General features: G+C 37.1%; 1 protein-coding gene across 1 annotated transcript in view; it reads right to left on the minus strand.

Moving 5' to 3' along the window:
• dagla (diacylglycerol lipase, alpha) overlaps positions 1 to 17500 on the minus strand; it is a 343026-nt gene that overhangs the window by 151838 nt on the left and 173688 nt on the right. The window contains 1 exon segment of the mRNA XM_051923753.1: positions 7013 to 7114. Coding sequence (XP_051779713.1) covers positions 7013 to 7114 — 102 coding nt within the window.

Genomic DNA, 17500 nt, shown 5'->3' on the forward strand with positions numbered 1-17500 from the left:
AAGACAAGCTGTACCTTGTTTTAAAGAGCAGAACCTGGAGAATTTACAGTTTTGATTTTGTCAGTAATTTTCATTTTCAAATTAGTGATCCAATAGGAGGCAACTAAAGCAGACATTAAAGCATTCATATTCAAATTGACTTGTCTCATGATCCACAAGTCAAAGGAAAAAACGATTAGCAGGTCTTGAGAGCTGAAACACTTCTCTCTATTTCTAGATAGAAACCTGAAAGTTTGGCAGTCTTTGAAGGCAGACAGAAAAACACCACAAAGACATACGGACACATGCAATACACTTTTTTTGAAACTATCAAACTTATTACAGTAGTGTGTGTCAGCAGCTACAAGAAAAAAGGATGGAATTTAAAGAGTCAAAGAAAGAGGATTTCCAGAAGTTTACAGAGAGAAAGAGAGAGAGAGAGTTAGGAGTTCCACTAAAATGAATTTGTAGTGATGGTACCCAGACAAAATAACCTTTGCTGGATAAAAGTCAGGGTAAGAGTATAAAGGTCCAAGAGAAGAAATAAATAAGGCAAAAGGGGAATATGAACAAACAGAATACAGAACAGGCAGTTACAGACATCAGTCCAGAAAGCAAAGACTGGTGGAATATTCCAGAACATATGCAAAAAAGTGCGATAGACATTTAGAAGACAAAAGTGATAGATAGAACCAACAGATAAATGCATAGCAAGAAGATCGGAAGGGGTGAGGAATAGGCAATGAACAAATTTAAATTCATTATGCTGATAATCAGGATTTGCAGAGATATCATTAAGTATAGCTTTCCATGATAGATAGGGGAGTGGGGAAAAGGAAGGTCAAATTGTGAGACTGGAAATAAAGGCAGCATTCCAGCAGACTTTTTGCATAGACTTGCATATTAGGATACCACTGACTTAATGTTTGGAGATAACAAGCAGGAAAAGCTATAAAGGGGTGGGAGGCAAGTGAAGAGGATACTGGGACCCCATTTGTATTAAAGACTGACCTGATTTAAATACAGAAGAAAAAGGAGTAACAGAAAACCTGGATCAGTAAGTGAAACTTCCAAGTCCGGAGTCATCATAAATGTCACTAAGTGTCTTGATCCTCAACCATGGTTGAATAGGGATGGGCTTGCCACCAACACAAAGAGCATGATTCTAGACAATTTGCGTAAGGTAGTGCAGACCTGGAGAAGTGCCAAGATGTTTCTCAAGTTTCTGACAAATCTTTGGAGGACATGATTTTAATTTCTAGAAAGTAATGGAAAGAACAGAAAGGGATCAGTTGGAGAAACTGATGGATTCAATAGGGAACCAGGAAGGCAGGTTTATGGGAAGATTTAACCAGCTCTATACTGGTCAAAGAGTAAACACTCAATGACATAACTCTAGGTCTGGCAGACACCCCTCTCTTCAAACTTATCACGAATCAAAGTGGAGTGGAAAGTCTCTTACTATTTCATAGAAAGAACAATATTGCATAAGGGGAAGAGAGAGGGAACATTTCACTAACAATGTTGAAAAACGACAATATTCATCTTGCTAATTGCCAATCTAGACCACAAAGTCAGTGTATGAAAGGAACATGAGGAACGAAATTCCTTAATATTCCAAAAGTTACAATAACAATTACATAAAACAATGTCCTGCAGAGAGGGAGAAATGAAAATGCCCAAATATTTCAATGGTGCACATGGTGGAAAAACAACGACACAGAGAATTTAATGGGAGGAGAGCAGGCTTTGCCCAGTTCATTTTATATCCAGGCAGTGTCTCAAACAAAGCAATAAAACCAAAGATATGAGGGATATCAGAAGAAACATTACCAAGAAAAGTTAAATGTTGTTAGCATATAAAAAGTTACTTGAGTCATGATCTGCAATAAGGCTTATCAAAATGAAGACTGCTCAAGTGAGTTAACAGAAAGTGAAGGAGACAATGGACAGCCCAGTCCGACACCTTTCTGAATCTAAAGGGGGTTTTTATTCAACATCTAATTCAAGCAATTTCTTTGCATTTACTGTGAGTTTAAAACATGTGCAGATGATATAAACGTTTACATCTTTATTCTTAATTTTGTCACATCTACTGAAGTGGATGAATTACTCCAAAGTATCAAAAAAACCTTTTACATTTATAATGTGTTGGAAATGTCTAACTAATTAATGTAAAATTCAATATTTTTCACTCCCAGTCAAAATTCAGATTGTCAGTGACTCTAGACAGGCTGAAAATATTTATTAGCACAGGCCTAATAAATAATTTATGACCTTTATTTAGCCACATATCCAGTGGTTCACTAATAGGGTGAATGAATTGCTAAAATGAGCCTTAACAGAAGAATATATATACGTCTATACAGGGTTACATAACAACTAAGTTCTTTATTGTGCAGGCAAGCATGATACTTAGCAGGTGAATGCTAACTAAATTGAACAACATAAAGTGACTATACATTTAAAAAGGTGACATAAAAAAGCTAGAATGCATTATGTAATAGATATATATGGATCAAAGGATGTTGTCAGTGGGAAAGACCAGCAAACATTACCAGTCATGTGGCTGGCCATTTAATTTGAAATTGAGAATTAAAGTTGTCTACAATTAACAAATTCGATCAAAACTTCACATGAAGAAACATTCCTCCCCCCAAAGTGAAAGATAGATGTTAAGAATCAATTACAAATCAGGGTGGTTGAAAGTAGAATCAAAACATTTTTAAAATCTCATCTAGATATTGTTGGAAGCAATATGTGAACAGGAATTAACAAACCAGGTTTGGCTCAATGAAGTGTTCACAACAAAAATGTCACCTACTGTATGTTGTAACATTTGAAACCACTTGTGAAAATGCAACAAAAACATTGACTTTACCATCAGGGTACCATAGTTTTATATCAATAAGCTGTGGTGGAGATCCATTAAAAAAAACAGCACAAGTAGTTGTGGCCACGATTACCTGCTACAGAAACCAGACATATTCAACAAACTAGTCATTTAGCCCGTTACAATAACGGGCACTAGAACAGTAGTGCATAAACATTAGTAGGAACAGTCTATATTAAATGGCAAGGGACTTTGACCTCATTCTTTTTGTTGGTCATATTTTTCTTTTTTTCAGCCTTTCTTTTGTTGATGTTTACTTGCTGAGCTGACCGTTCTTTGTGGGCTGCCGCCGTGTATTGTGTGTCTTTAATTTTCTGTGACAGTAATACTGTCTTGTACGGCTCTATTCAATAAGGGCGTGCACAAGAAGGCGAGCTTCAAAAGGGCGACCTCAGTTGAGTGCGACGAATAAAGGCGTTCGTAGATAATTTAGTTCAAATGGCTCTGGAATACGTGAAGAGCAACAAAGGTGCAGATCTTTATTTACACGCGCCTTTATTCGCTGCGCCCAATTGAGGTCGCCCTTTTGAGGCTCGCCTTTTTGTGTGCGCCCTTATTGAAGGATGCCTGTGCGCTCCCTTATTGAAGGATACCGTCTTATATGTCCGCTGGCTTGTACGTCCGTAATATACCTTTAATTTTCTCTGGCGGTAATACAGGTGTGCGCGTTGGTAATATGCCTTTAATCTCCTCTGACAGTAATACTGGCTTATATGTGGCTGTAATATGCGTCACTGTATTGTGTACCTTTAATTTCCTCTCGCAGTAATACTGGTTTGTATTTCCGTAAAATGCCTCTAACTTTCTCTGACAGTAATATCGCGCATCACACCGTGCCCCACGCATGCGCACTTCATCAGAAGACACCCACACACAGACACCTGGACGCACATAGGGATTTTATACATATAGATACTGTGCTTAGGACAGAGCCATGTTTACCTGGGTTTATGTGAAATACGATTATAAATGAGTGTGCATATGTAATACACTTACTTTTTAAAAATTGAAAAATGTATACAATTAATATTATCTGAATTCTAATATACAGTGATCCCTCGCTATATCGCACTTCGCCTTTCGCGGCTTCACTCCATCGCGGATTTTATATGTAAGCATATTTAAATATATATCGCAGATTTTTCGCTGCTTCGCGGGTTTCTGCGGACAATGGGTCTTTTAATTTCTGGTACATGCTTCCTCAGTTGGTTTGCCCAGTTGATTTCATACAAGGGACGCTATTGGCAGATGGCTGAGAAGCTACCCAGCTTACTTTTCTCTCTCTCTCTCTCTCTCTCTTGCGCTGACTTTTTCTGATCCTGACGTAGGGGGATTGAGCAGGGGGGGCTGTTCGCACACCTAGATGATACGGACGCTCGTCTAAAAATGCTGAAAGATTATCTTCACGTTGGCTACCTTCTGTGCAGCTGCTTCGTGAAGCGACATGCTGCCCGGTGCTTCGCATACTTAAAAGCACGAAGGGCACGTATTGATTTTTTTATCTGTCTCTCTCTCTCTCTGTCTGCTCCTGACGGAAGGGGTGTGAGCTGCCACCTTCAACAGCTTTGTGCCGCGGTGCTTTGCATACTTAAAAAGCCAAACAGCCCTATTGATTTGTTTGCTCCTTTGAAGAGGAAGATATGTTTGCATTCTTTTAATTGTGAGACAGAACTGTCATCTCTGTCTTGTCATGGAGCACAGTTTAAACTTTTGAAAAAGAGACAAATGTTTGTTTGCAGTGTCTGAATAACGTTCCTGTCTCTCTACAACCTCCTGTGTTTCTGCGCAAATCTGTGACCCAAGCATGACAATATAAAAATAACCATATAAACATATGGTTTCTACTTCGTGGATTTTCTTATTTCGCGGGTGGCTCTGGAACGCAACCCCCGCGATGGAGGAGGGATTACTGTATGTCTCTGACTTTGATTGTGCTTGCTTGCAGAATATAGTACCTGTATATGTCAAATATGTCATTATTGTGAATTGGGAATTTGTAAAAGTGGGCTTTGGTTATTAATCACTATGTTGTTTTGTACCCATAGATTTACACCCATTTCCTTTCAAATTTTATATGAAAACATATTAAACATAGATTTTACCCTTTCTGTTGCAAGTTTTTTGTAATAAATTTCCAATCTACAGCACGCTATAGTTACATGTAATCTAATTTAAATTACAACTGCATGCAGCATATACGTCAAAACAGGTCATCATTGTTTAATAGGAGTTTGGAAAAGTGGGTTTTTAGTAATACTCACATTAATCACTAACCTAGTTTGTGCTGATAGTTTTATACCAGTTTACTCTATATTTGCATTGCATTTAAGGGAAAACATTATCCAATTATAGATTTATAGGATTCTAATCCAAAGGTTCCAATATTACATCTTTAGGTCATTTTAAATTTTTAGGAAATTTGTTAAATTCACAATTAACAATCACAGTAAAAATAAAGGTTTTCTATTGCAATAATTGAAAAGGATACACTTTCAAAAATTACAAATATGAAGCAAGCACAATTCTGTGTAAAAAATAGTTTGGGATTTATCCTATCCTTGATTGCCTAAAAAGCAAACCCTGACTGCCTAGGCAATCCTGAGCAATGACAGTTTGAATTTGGACTTAAAACCACCCATTATATAATGTATGTGTACCTCTATGTGTATTGTTGTATATATTGTATTATATTTCTTTGTTTATGCTGAATGTTCATATAGCTGGTTGGATAATGGATGGATGTTTATTCATTTTTTGTATTGTTTTCCTGGGTTCATAAGGTAAGTGAACTTGACAAGAATAAACTAAAATACACATGCAACATTTCTAAACTTTCTAGATCCACTTCAGGATAACGGAAGGCTGGAGTCTATCCTAGCAATGTCAAGTGTAAGGCAGGCTGGGGTCCCATTGTAACCCACAAAACATTGACAGAAACATAGTCTGCCCTGACTAGCAATTCCACAGTGCTTATTGTAATTTCTACTTGGTGCATTCCATGTTATCAGGTAGTGAACCAATAGCCAACTTCATTCAAAATACACTTGCTGTCCAGCTGTGAGTGCAAAGGCATCACATTTCAAAGATGACTAAAATGCAGGCAGTATTTCATCAGATGAATAAGTAATAGGACACTTTCAACACTCTGTGTCAAAAAGAGGCACACATATGCAGTACCTTTTAAAAAGACACTGTCTAGTTTCCAATGAGCAAAAAGGAGACGCAAAAGTCACCAGATGAAGTACATTTTATTATTTTACTATTTTTAATTAGATGAGTACGACACTAATGAATTTACAATAGCCCAGTCCTTAACATTAGTGTGTCTCGTGATAGACTGGCAATATCCAAGGCTGATTTGTACTTTGCAAAGTAGCAAAGGGAATTAGCCAAATGAAATGTTAATCATAACAGGATCAGACAGAACAACCTCAAAATATTCAGTACAAAAAAGTTCAGTTGTCTTTCAATAAAACCAATTTAGAAACATATCTACTTTCCTCACATTTCTCACCTCTTGCTAATTGGAAGCTGAAGGGAATATATACTGAAAATCCAAAAAGAGGGGGCAGGCATATGAAGTGTCTTTGCTTCCTGAACAGGCTGAACAGAATTAATTTTGCTGTCACTGCTGTCCTCATTCTCTGAGGAAGCTGCTGCTTTTTATATCTTGCACATCTACAGTAAGTGAAAAATGTGAGGTTTCTAAATACTGCAAATGCTTACATCACTTTTTTCTATTTTGTTTTAATAATGCAATCTACCACTCAATGGCTATCCTGAGTTGGACAGGTGTACAGTACATTATAAAAAAGGTTTATTTTTGGTTAAAGAAAATGCTCTGTTTTACTCTCTAACTAGCACTTTGAAGAATATTTTCAGTCCAGTGCATGCCTGTCTCATATGACAGTGAATTTTTTTTTTCAAATTACTTTATTTGTTTATATCATTTGCATTCCTAGATAAACCTTGGTAGTGTGTACTCTATGTAACAATTTAAAAAATGCTCACAATACTGCGCACAAGGCATCAAGGTCAGGCACACATTTTTAAATGGATTCTAATGTATATTCTTCTTTCAACAATGATTTGCCAGTTCATTTAAGCTGCCTATTGTCCTTAACTTTGTCCTTGACTCACCCAGGGTAATGTTCTTAGCAGTGCTGTCATTACAAGGCCAGTAGTATTTGACCAACCAGACAATTCCCACAATGGCATAAATCAGCTCCACCAGTAGGATGGCTAGAAGGAAAAAAACAAACAAACAGTAAATCCATTGTATTTATTCGACAAGTTGTCCACAGCTGAATAGATAGATAGTACTTTATATGTCCCATGGTAGAAATTTGAACATAGTACAGTATATGAAAAGCACAGTAACCTGGTGAATTATGCATGGGTATGTGACAGAATCAAGCTGGAAAACTATGTATAAAAATAATCACATTGTTAAAAAATTATTCAAATGTGGTTTGTACAAAAAACACTTTTTACTTATTTTTTACCTATTATCACATACAACTCAGAGTATACTTTTACTTTTAGTATTGCTAAAGTTCCTAATGGAGTATAAACTCTATTACACCAATACACAACATGCTAACACAGAAACATCACCCAAGCCAAGAGTTAAGTAATGAATTAAACCACAAACAGGCTAATTAGTCAAGATCCCACAGCAAATCAAAGATGGCGACAGAACCAGCAAACTTCTGATTTATAGGTCACCTTCTTAGATAGATGGCAACACACCATGGGGTCTGGCATGTTTCATATGGTATCCCTTAGTATTCACAAACTTTATAATACACAAAGGTCTGATGAGTTATAAAAATACAATATGATAGAGCTTGAAGAGTTTTAGTTCTTTTTTTCTTTTTAATCTCTTTATTTGTTTTACTTTTTACTTTGTGTTCTTTTTGTTTTCTTTTTTCTCTGTTAATTTGTGGTGATTTAGCATTAATAACATGAATGGGGTTGTTATTTCTAGAATATTATGTCATTCATTATTAGTAGCATATATACTGTATATGGCAGTATTATTACTTGTCTAATAACTTCATCTGTATCTATTGACAGTTTCACTAGACATTTTAGAACAATGAATATACACTATTACTTATGGCAATTTACTGATAACTGTTGTTGGGGAGATGAGGCACTGTGTATTTTGGGCATGCTCTGCTATTTAGCATGTCGGAGTACTTGGGATTTTGAGGAGTTTGATCTTAGCCTTGTTTGTCAAAGCGAGATAGGAACGATCAAGGCATAGGAGGCAGAAAGACAGCAAGTTGTACACATACCTTTTAATGCCCCAAATACAAGTAAAATAGTGCAGTTGGCAGAATACTACAATAGATGATGGAGTTAGACATTCACAGATATAAAATTTTACCAAAAGTTAATAATGTCTAGAGAGAAAATTTTGTTCTGCTCTCACAGAGGAATGTGAAGTCTAGAAAACCAAAACTACATAATATTAACTGCCCATTACAGTTAGTAACTTGGGAATGTTACAGGTCTAAGGATGAGCATGAGCTCAAAATAATAAAATTGCTCTAACATATCAGTTTGATGAGACCAGTTACAATATTTATTCAAGAGACAAATTTAAATACCAGGCTGCAGTTTCAGTTGAAAAATTTTGTTGGACCAATATTCCACTCCACCCATAACAAGCTGGCATGAGAGCAGAAGTCTGGATGCACAGGACAATCAGTTCTGTAGCTACAGGGACAACAGTGGATCCCGAGGGGCTCCATATTATAGCTAGAGTGAAATTAAATAAAACTAAATGTGTGGGTAATATATACACACAAAACTTACATAATAAACAATTTACGACTAAAGTTCTTGTGATAATTCCTAATTTGACTTCTGGTATATTCATAACAGCAGATTATGTTAATTATATACTAGACCCTGTTTTAGATTGGTCAGCAACGGCTTCCAACACATAACACTATTGCAAAAATCATACATTTAATGAAAGATCAAAACCTCTCAGAACCATTGAGATGTATCTATCCTTACTTGAGGAAATATTCCTTATTTTCTATGATTCATTATAGTTTTCACAAAACTTTTTTTTTTTACTATTAACAATCCTTTGCTCCTTCTTAAGTCTTGTAAAAATGATGTAGTCATTCTTTCAGACCATGCGCCTCTTTTTTGGAACTCAAATTACTAGGGTCTACAGAAACACTGAGTTCTTTAACTCAATTATGGAATGAGGAATGCTCCATTACAGGATAACTTGACATTTTAGACCTGCCTTAATTACACAATACAGTAGAAATATGATTATCTAAGTTAATCTGAACAAATGCTACCTCGGATGGCCATGGACATTTCTGATTTTTTTTTTTTTTTTTTTTTAGAACATTAGAACAATCTAGATGAGAACAGGCCATTAAGCCCAACAAAACTTGCCAGTCCTAAACATCTAATTCTTCCAAAATAACATCAAGTCTAGTTTTAAAAGTACCTAAAGTCCTACTGTCTACCACCCTACTTTGTAACTTATTTCATGTCTGTAAGACCTCTCCATAAAGAAAAACTTCCTAATGTTTGTGTGAAATTTGCCCTTAACAAGTTTCCAATTGTGCGCTGTGATTTTGATAAACTAATTTTAAAGTAATAGTCACAATCCACTGTACTAATTCCCTTCATTGTTTTGAAATCTTCAATCATGTCTCCTCTTAATCTTAATTTGTTTAACAGTAGAATCCCTGAAGCCTATGAAAAAAGTTGTAATCCCGGGCCACCTTAAATTCCTTTGCACCTCTCCTTTAGCGTTTTTTGTTTTGCAAATATGTTGATCAGTACAAGCAGCAAGCAGCCTCCTATCCAAATCAAATGTATGTTTTTATTCTATAATAGCAACAATAAGAGCAGGTCACTAATCAAAAACGGTAAATCTAGAAAGCGCCCAGAATTGAACTGCCAACCTCTTGATTATGAGTCAGCAGTTCTTACCACGGCACCACCTAGGCGGCCGTATCAGCCTCGTACCCTAACCCAATTTCTTTGGTTATACTCTTGAATAAAAGCGCACTTGTTTTGTTATACTTGTACCTTTTGTGAAAGTTTTTATTTGATATTTGAACTTCAGTCTTCAAGTCAAAATTTTGTCATTAGTACTATAACATGAAAAAAAGTTTCTGTTTTAGGTATGTGTTCAACATTTCTTGCCTAGCATTTCCTGGCATCCTACATTTACCCAGATCGTTGGAGACACAGAACACAAGAAAGCCATGTGTTCCAAATAATGATATATTATTTACCCTATACAACTCCAGGCACCTCACACTCAGATAAACAGACTTGAGCTGGGAGAACTTTTTGTCTGAGAGGCGGTGAGGGGGGTGAGGTGGGGGTGGGTCATGGGATAGGAGGCTGCTTGCTGCTTGTGCTGATTGACACAGATAGAAGCTAAAATGAAGAGATGTGAAGGAATTTAAGGTGGCCCAGGATTACAATTTTTTCATAGGCTTCAGGGATTCTAGTGTTAAAACTGAAAAGGCTCAGCTCTTTTAATCTTTCCTCATAATTCATAGCTGGAAACAGCCTATTTGCTCATCTCTGGACTTTATCTAGTGCTACTATGTCCTTTTTGTGGCCTGGAAACCAAAGCAGTACAAAGTACTCCAGGTGAGACTAACCAGTGCATTATAAAGCTTCTGCATAACCCCCTTGGAGTTTTACTCTGCACATTGTGTTATATAACCTAACATTCTGTTAGCTTTCGTAATGAATTCTGAACACTGTCTGGCAGTTGATAGTGTCAAGTCCACTACGACTCCTAAATCCTCCTAATAAGTTGTACTTTAGATTTTCAGACCTCCCATTGTGTGTTCAAACCTAACATTTTTAATTCCTATGTCTAATACTTTACATTTACTTACATTAAATTTCATTTGTCACAAATATGCCCAAGTCTGTATGCTGTCCAAGTCCCTCTGTAATGATTCAATTTATTCTAGATTATCTGCCAATCCACCGAAATTGGTATCATCTTCAAATTTAACAAGCTTGTTATTTATATTCTTACCCAAATCATTTATATATATTAAAATAGCAGTGGCTCTAGCACTGACCCTTGCGTAACACCATTCTTAACATCACCCAATTCTGATAGGGTTTCTAGCACCATAAACCTCTGCTTCCTGTGTCTCAGCCAATTTTGCTCTCAACACCTTGAACTCCCATTTGTTTTACTTTGATGCCCAACCTCTCATGTGGCACCTTATGAAATGCTTTCTGAAAGTCAAGATAAATAATATCATATGCTCCACTCTGATCATATCCTTATGTTGCTTCTTCATAGAATTCCAGCATTTTGGTAAAACATGACCTCCCACTTCTGAACCCATGCTGACTGTTCAGTAAAACTCATATTCTTGCCATGTGCTGCTCAATCTTATCCTTAATAATTCCTACCATTAATTTACCTGTGATGCATGTTAAGCTTACTGCCCAATCACACTTTTTTATATAACAGGATAATATTTGCAATTTTCTTGTATTTTGGAATTTTCCCAGTGCACAGTGACTTCCTAGAAATGTGTCAAAGGTTTATATATGTGGTTAGGATATATATATTGGTTTAAATAGATCGGTTTAGATATATACATCGGCTCAGATATATATATATTAGTTGAGATACACCCGTTTGGGTATATAGGTCGGTTCACATATATACATCGGTTTGAATAGATTGGTTGGGATTTAAGGGCAGGCACAACGTGGCCACCCAAGTTTAGCATCTCCCGTTCGCTTCATCATTGCTTCAGCATTGTTGTCATTAATATGCATATTTTATACAAGTAGCATATGCCTGTCTGTCGCGTTTTGTTTCGTAAGCCATCTTGGTTGGGGGTCCTCGATTTCAAAGCACTTTTTTTCCTTTCATTATTTAAAAATCTTGCACAGATACCTGCCTCCTTGCCCCGCTCCAGCTCATTGTACCCACATCACTTGCTCCCTCCTGTCCCTCCCATGACAGAGTCTTCTCAAAAGCAGAGTTACCGGAAAGCATTGATCGCAACCGCAGTATGCCCCATTTTTTCACCTCATGAGACCCTGGCTTATCACTGACCGAAAGCCGGCCAGTGATTTCTGTCATTCCGTATTGGAAGCATGTAATTAAAGGGTGATCTACTTCAGCAAGGAACTTAGTCCCATTTGCTGAAAGGATGTTATGGAGGAAAACACTGGAGTTGCTCTGTTTCTTTTAAATGTTGATCAGAGATCAGAATGACCAGAATATTCCTTTTTCACAAATAACTGATATTTAATTGTTTTTATAGTAAAAAGGGAAAAAAATCCACGGGAAAGGCTTTGTTGTTGAACTCAAATTTCACCTCTGCCATATGAGTCATTAGAACTATTGGAATGAAAACGCATGTCTCACCCACTGGTGGGGACGCTCATTTCCATGGCTGCTGCAGTGCCATAAAATGTGTGCCTTCTGACTGCTGATTACAAAATGAACACCAGAGAGGTAAAATTAGGTAAAATTGATTTTAAAATATCGTAGGTATAGTGTTCTATATAATCTTCTCCACTATGCGACTGCATCCTATCCCCTACAGAGAACACTCATTTCCATGGGCTTGTGTGCACCCTGTCTGCTGTTTTCAAAATGAACCCTGGATAAGTAATATCTGAAATCCATGGTAAAAGACTGATGAAAGTCTTCTACATCATTTTCAAGTCTACTGTGTCCCATTGTCTTCTCCACTCAAAGGGACACTCACTTCTAAAGCTGAGCTTTTGCCTCAGAGTTATGAGCTCCAACTGCTGCTTGCAAAATGAACATTAGACAGATAAACTTTTTATTGGATTGGCTGTTTTTTTTCATTATATATTAATATTAATTTATTTTATTTAGCACATTTTCCCTTAGAGGACAAATAAAGTTCTATCTATTTATCTATCTATCTGAAATATATGAGACTTTGAAACATTAATATTATTTGTCAAATGATGTACCAAATATCCACTGATACACATTTGTAGGACAAGTCGATTAAAGAGTCCGACAAACAGCAACTGAGATATTAAAACATTGTTGAATCTGTTCTGACAAGTATAGTCTTTTAATTAAAATAATGATTATAATTATCAGAAAACGTAGACATTTTAATGTTAACATAAAACCAGGCCAGTAACATCTTTATGAAATAATATCAGCAGTTTTATAAATTCTAGAATGTACACCAATTGCACTGGCATGAACTTCCTTATAAGTATCTTTTGTCTCCTAAACTCAACAAATAACTTTCATATTCCTCCTGTTGCCCTGCTTGTCTATTTTAACAATCGTAAAGGTCATCCCCTTGAAAAAATTATATTCATATAGCAATTAATAATATGGTGCAATATAAAACACTTCAAACAAACCTCCAAAATGTACATTTTCTTTATTTAAGTTGACTTCTTCAATGGATCTAACACTTACAACATGGGGCACTACAACACACATACACAAATATCTTTTAGTATTGTTTTAAATAGTCGTGAAAATTATTAGTATTTGTCCTCTATCCAAGCCATCTGTTTGCAAAAGAGATTTACAGGCTTGGGCCAGAAGACAAAAAATGAGACTGAAAGAAACGCCAGTCTAGTGCTTGCCACACTGACACTTGTTCATAGCACTACAGTTTAAAAGTGCCACCCAACCTGATGCCAAGTCTCTTAGATGGGTAGTGAAACCCGGAAAATGTATTAATGGACACAGGAAAAAAGTAAAAAGGACTTCGACAGTGACCAAGTTGGGGATTGCTGATCTGTGAAGTGGCAGTAAAAATCAAAAACATTTTTAAAAAATCTGATTACAAAATATATCAATAAACCTCAAAAGGCATATAATGATTAATTTATGAAAACTCCATAGAATAGATTCTAACACTGGTTTTTCCTTCAACAGTCATGCTAATGTCAGAATTTGTGTGTTTTATTACTTACTTTGTGCACATATTGAAGCTGTTTTGCAGTATATACTGTATCCTGAAATGCCAAATTAGAAATGAGAGGATGATGAAAAGTTATATTTTGCTTAATATACTTTAAACAAACTGATCACAAAATTTTCTAATCAGTTTACTTTGTTGGTACCGTAGAGTTGCACATATCTTGGAAGAAATCCTATCAGCTTTATTTGGATTTTAAAAAAACTGACATTATTATTATTATATCTTACATTTATATAGCATTTTTCTGGCTACTCAAAGCAATTTTCATAGACATACTTAAATAAAGACAGTGTAAGCACTTGATTTATTTTTTTTTTATTAAAAGTGTTCAATATTGTACCCTAATTTTTCAGAACAAAAAAAGAATTATAAAGATTACTAGCCAACCCGCGGCATAGCATACGCCGCATAATTATGTATTGATGGGTGAACACTTCCTGAACGACACAGTTGTCCAAATGGGGTGGGTTTGTGGATACCACTGTGAGTGAATGAAAAGATAGACCTCTGGAGAGAGCAACATATAATTGTCCGTGACTGAAAGCGGGATCGTCTGTGACGAAGAAGGCCACGCTGGTGAAAGTTACTTCATCGGTAGGGCTAAGTGTCCGCACTTGTAGATTAAAGTGTAGCGAGTCTTCGTTGTTGACGCTTAATATAGCTTGCGTACTGAGATGTTCCGGAGTCACAGTTGAGAAACACTTTTTTAATGTCTTTTAAGCACAGGTGAAAAAATGAACATGTGAAACATCCGTAATGTAATAAGCCACCAAAAAAAGTAACATTGCAACAATGCTATCTATGACCCGATCTCTGTAAACAGAAGTGAAAACAAAATCGAGCCCGGTATATTCTTTAACTGCCTTGTGGCGCTGTAGTAGTGCTGCTGCTTTGCAGTAAGGAGACTGGAAGATTGTGGTTTCGCTTCCCAGTTCCTCCCTGTGTGGATAGCGCTTTGAATACTGAGAACACCGCTATATCAATGTAACGAAGTATTATCAGGAAATTGTCTTCGTGTAATAGTAAAAGACACATTATCCACGACAAACAAACTGTTTTACACGCTGCATACCAACCCACGGCGTAGTATACGCCGCATAATCACGACGCTTTTTAAATATTTTTTTAAGCAGAGGGAAAAAAATGAACATTTGCAAAATCCGTAACGCTGCTTTCAGTAAGTACAATGCACACGCGTTTAATTTGTCGGCCACTTTTTGCCAGCCGTCTTTTCTGGTTTGGGCTGCTTTTGCAGTGTTACCGCTTGTGCATATTAAATCTTCAAATCCTTCGAGTAACTAATTAACTAACACCAACCCAACCACACACACAGCTTGTGTGAAACAAATGTGCCCGTACTGTCATAATTTTGTTGCAGCCTATAGTGGAGTCAGGCACAGAGAAGGTCAGCAGCTGAGAGAGCGTCTCGACTGTTGCAGGGCCTGCATCGGTGAAGCAGGTGAGACACTAATGAAACAGAGGCACAGGGCTTATTGGTTTTTAAAGACTGCTTCCTTCATTGTGTTTTAACTTCAGTTTTAAAGGATTGTTTTAAGGATCCCAAGGGATACCCCTCGCAAACTGTTTTAGACGCTGCATTCAGCAATTCTACGCCGCTTTTTAAATGTTTTTAAGCAGAGGGAAAAAAATGAACATTTGCAAAATCCTTAACGCTGCTTTCAGTAAGTACAATGCACACGCATTTAATTTGTCGGCCACTTTTTGCCAGCCGTCTTTTCTGGTTTGGGCTGCTTTTGCAGTGTTACCACTTGTGCATATTAAATCTTGAAATCCTTCGAGTAACTAATTAACTAGCTAACACCAACCCAACCACACACACAGCTTGTGTGAAACAAATGCGCCCGTACTTTCATAATTTTGTTGCAGCCTATAGTGGAGTCAGGCACAGAGAAGGTCAGCTGCTGAGAGAGCGTCTCGACTGTTGCAGGGCCTGCATCGGTGAAGCAGGTGAGACACTAATGAAACAGAGACACAGGGCTTATTGGTTTTTAAAGACTGCTTCCTTCATTGTGTTTTAACCTCAGTTTTAAAGGACTGTTTTATGGGTCACATGGGATACCCCTTGCAAACTGTTTTAGACGCTGCATTCAGCAATTCACATCCGCGACAAACATGCCTCTTTTTACATGGTCCTACTTTGGTGGGCGGGGAAACGTTTTCCGTGTTCCTGCAGGACCATCTAAGAAGACGGATGTTTGTCGCGGATGCGAATTGCTGTATGTAGCATGTAAAACAGTTTGCGATGTTGCATGCGGTCATGCGTCGTAACCGAAAAGTCAATGTGGCTCAGAGCTGCATGCGGACTGTAGCACAGACAAACAGAAATAACGGCGTGTTTTCCGAGGCGTCGCGTCCGAGTTGGTGGGCGTGGCTCTGCGAGTTTTCGTCGTATCCAATGGTCTTAGAGTTGGTGGGCGTGGCTCCTTCCTGCGTGCTTTTATGGGTGTTGTGCCGCTCTGGCGGCGGCTTAGCCAATTATACATATAGATGGCTCTGGCCATGAAAATGAGTTATCTCTGCCAGCTCACAGAACAGAGGGCCACAATAGCAAGATGGGATTTAAAATTAAATGGGATTTTGAACAATTTTGCAATTCCAGTGTTCATTTTAAAAGCAGCAGACAGGGGCTCACATTAGTACAGCTCTGCTCCAGCCGTATAAATTAGTGTCCCCCTCGAGGGGAAGGTAGAGACAACCACAGTAAACATGAAAGTGATATAAAATTGCTCAAATACAACCTCAGTAATTTTAACCATTTAGTGTTTATGTTTTAAGCAGTATTCAGGTGGCACACATTTCTATGGCAAATGCTCCACTGAAGAAATGAGGGCTCCCACCAGTGAATGAGTAAGGACATAGTAGACAAAAATGTGAAATAGAAGACTTCCTTCAATCTTTTTAAATAAATACTGGACATTTCTTTAATTCCAGTATTAATTTTGCAAGCAGAAGACAGGGGGCACACATTTCTACAGCATAGACCAAGCTGTGAAAATGAGTGTCTCCTCTGCTAGAAGGGATTAAGACACACACTCAATATGAAAGTGCTACAAAAGACTGTCTGATAGGCTTATTAAAGAAACTGTGCACAATTTTAACTGCCAGGTGTTCATTTTTGTAAGTGACCACGGCAGATAAGGAATGCCACAGACTGCTTCCTACAAGTTTTTAAAATACATATGATCGGTTTTAATCTCCCGTGGAAAACTGTGCACATAACTCCTATGTGTTTTATAGGATAATTGCACCTGCTGTGAAAATGAGATCCCTCTCCAATGTAAAGGGGTGAAAGGGTGGTTGTGACAGGAAATTTATTTATTTATTTATATAGAACGTAAAGTATTTTATTCCAATAGTTTTCATGACTCATATGGCGGAGATGAAATTTGAGTTCAACAACAAAGCCTTTCCCGTGGATTTTTTTTTCTTTTTTATCCCAAGGAACAACCACCTGTGTAAATGTTTAAGAGCAAGCTATCACTTATAGCATTACAATGGACTGATACATTTATTTTAACCAGTTGTCTTTTAAATGTCTTTGTAAAGTGTCATTGGGTGTCGAGTAATGTATTATTATTAGATATTTTACTAAATCTTACTATCCATGTTTCTTTGTTGATGAGTCCCC

The sequence above is a fragment of the Erpetoichthys calabaricus genome, chromosome 2, assembly GCF_900747795.2.
Source record: "Erpetoichthys calabaricus chromosome 2, fErpCal1.3, whole genome shotgun sequence".
NCBI classification, from domain to species: Eukaryota; Metazoa; Chordata; class Cladistia; order Polypteriformes; family Polypteridae; genus Erpetoichthys; species Erpetoichthys calabaricus.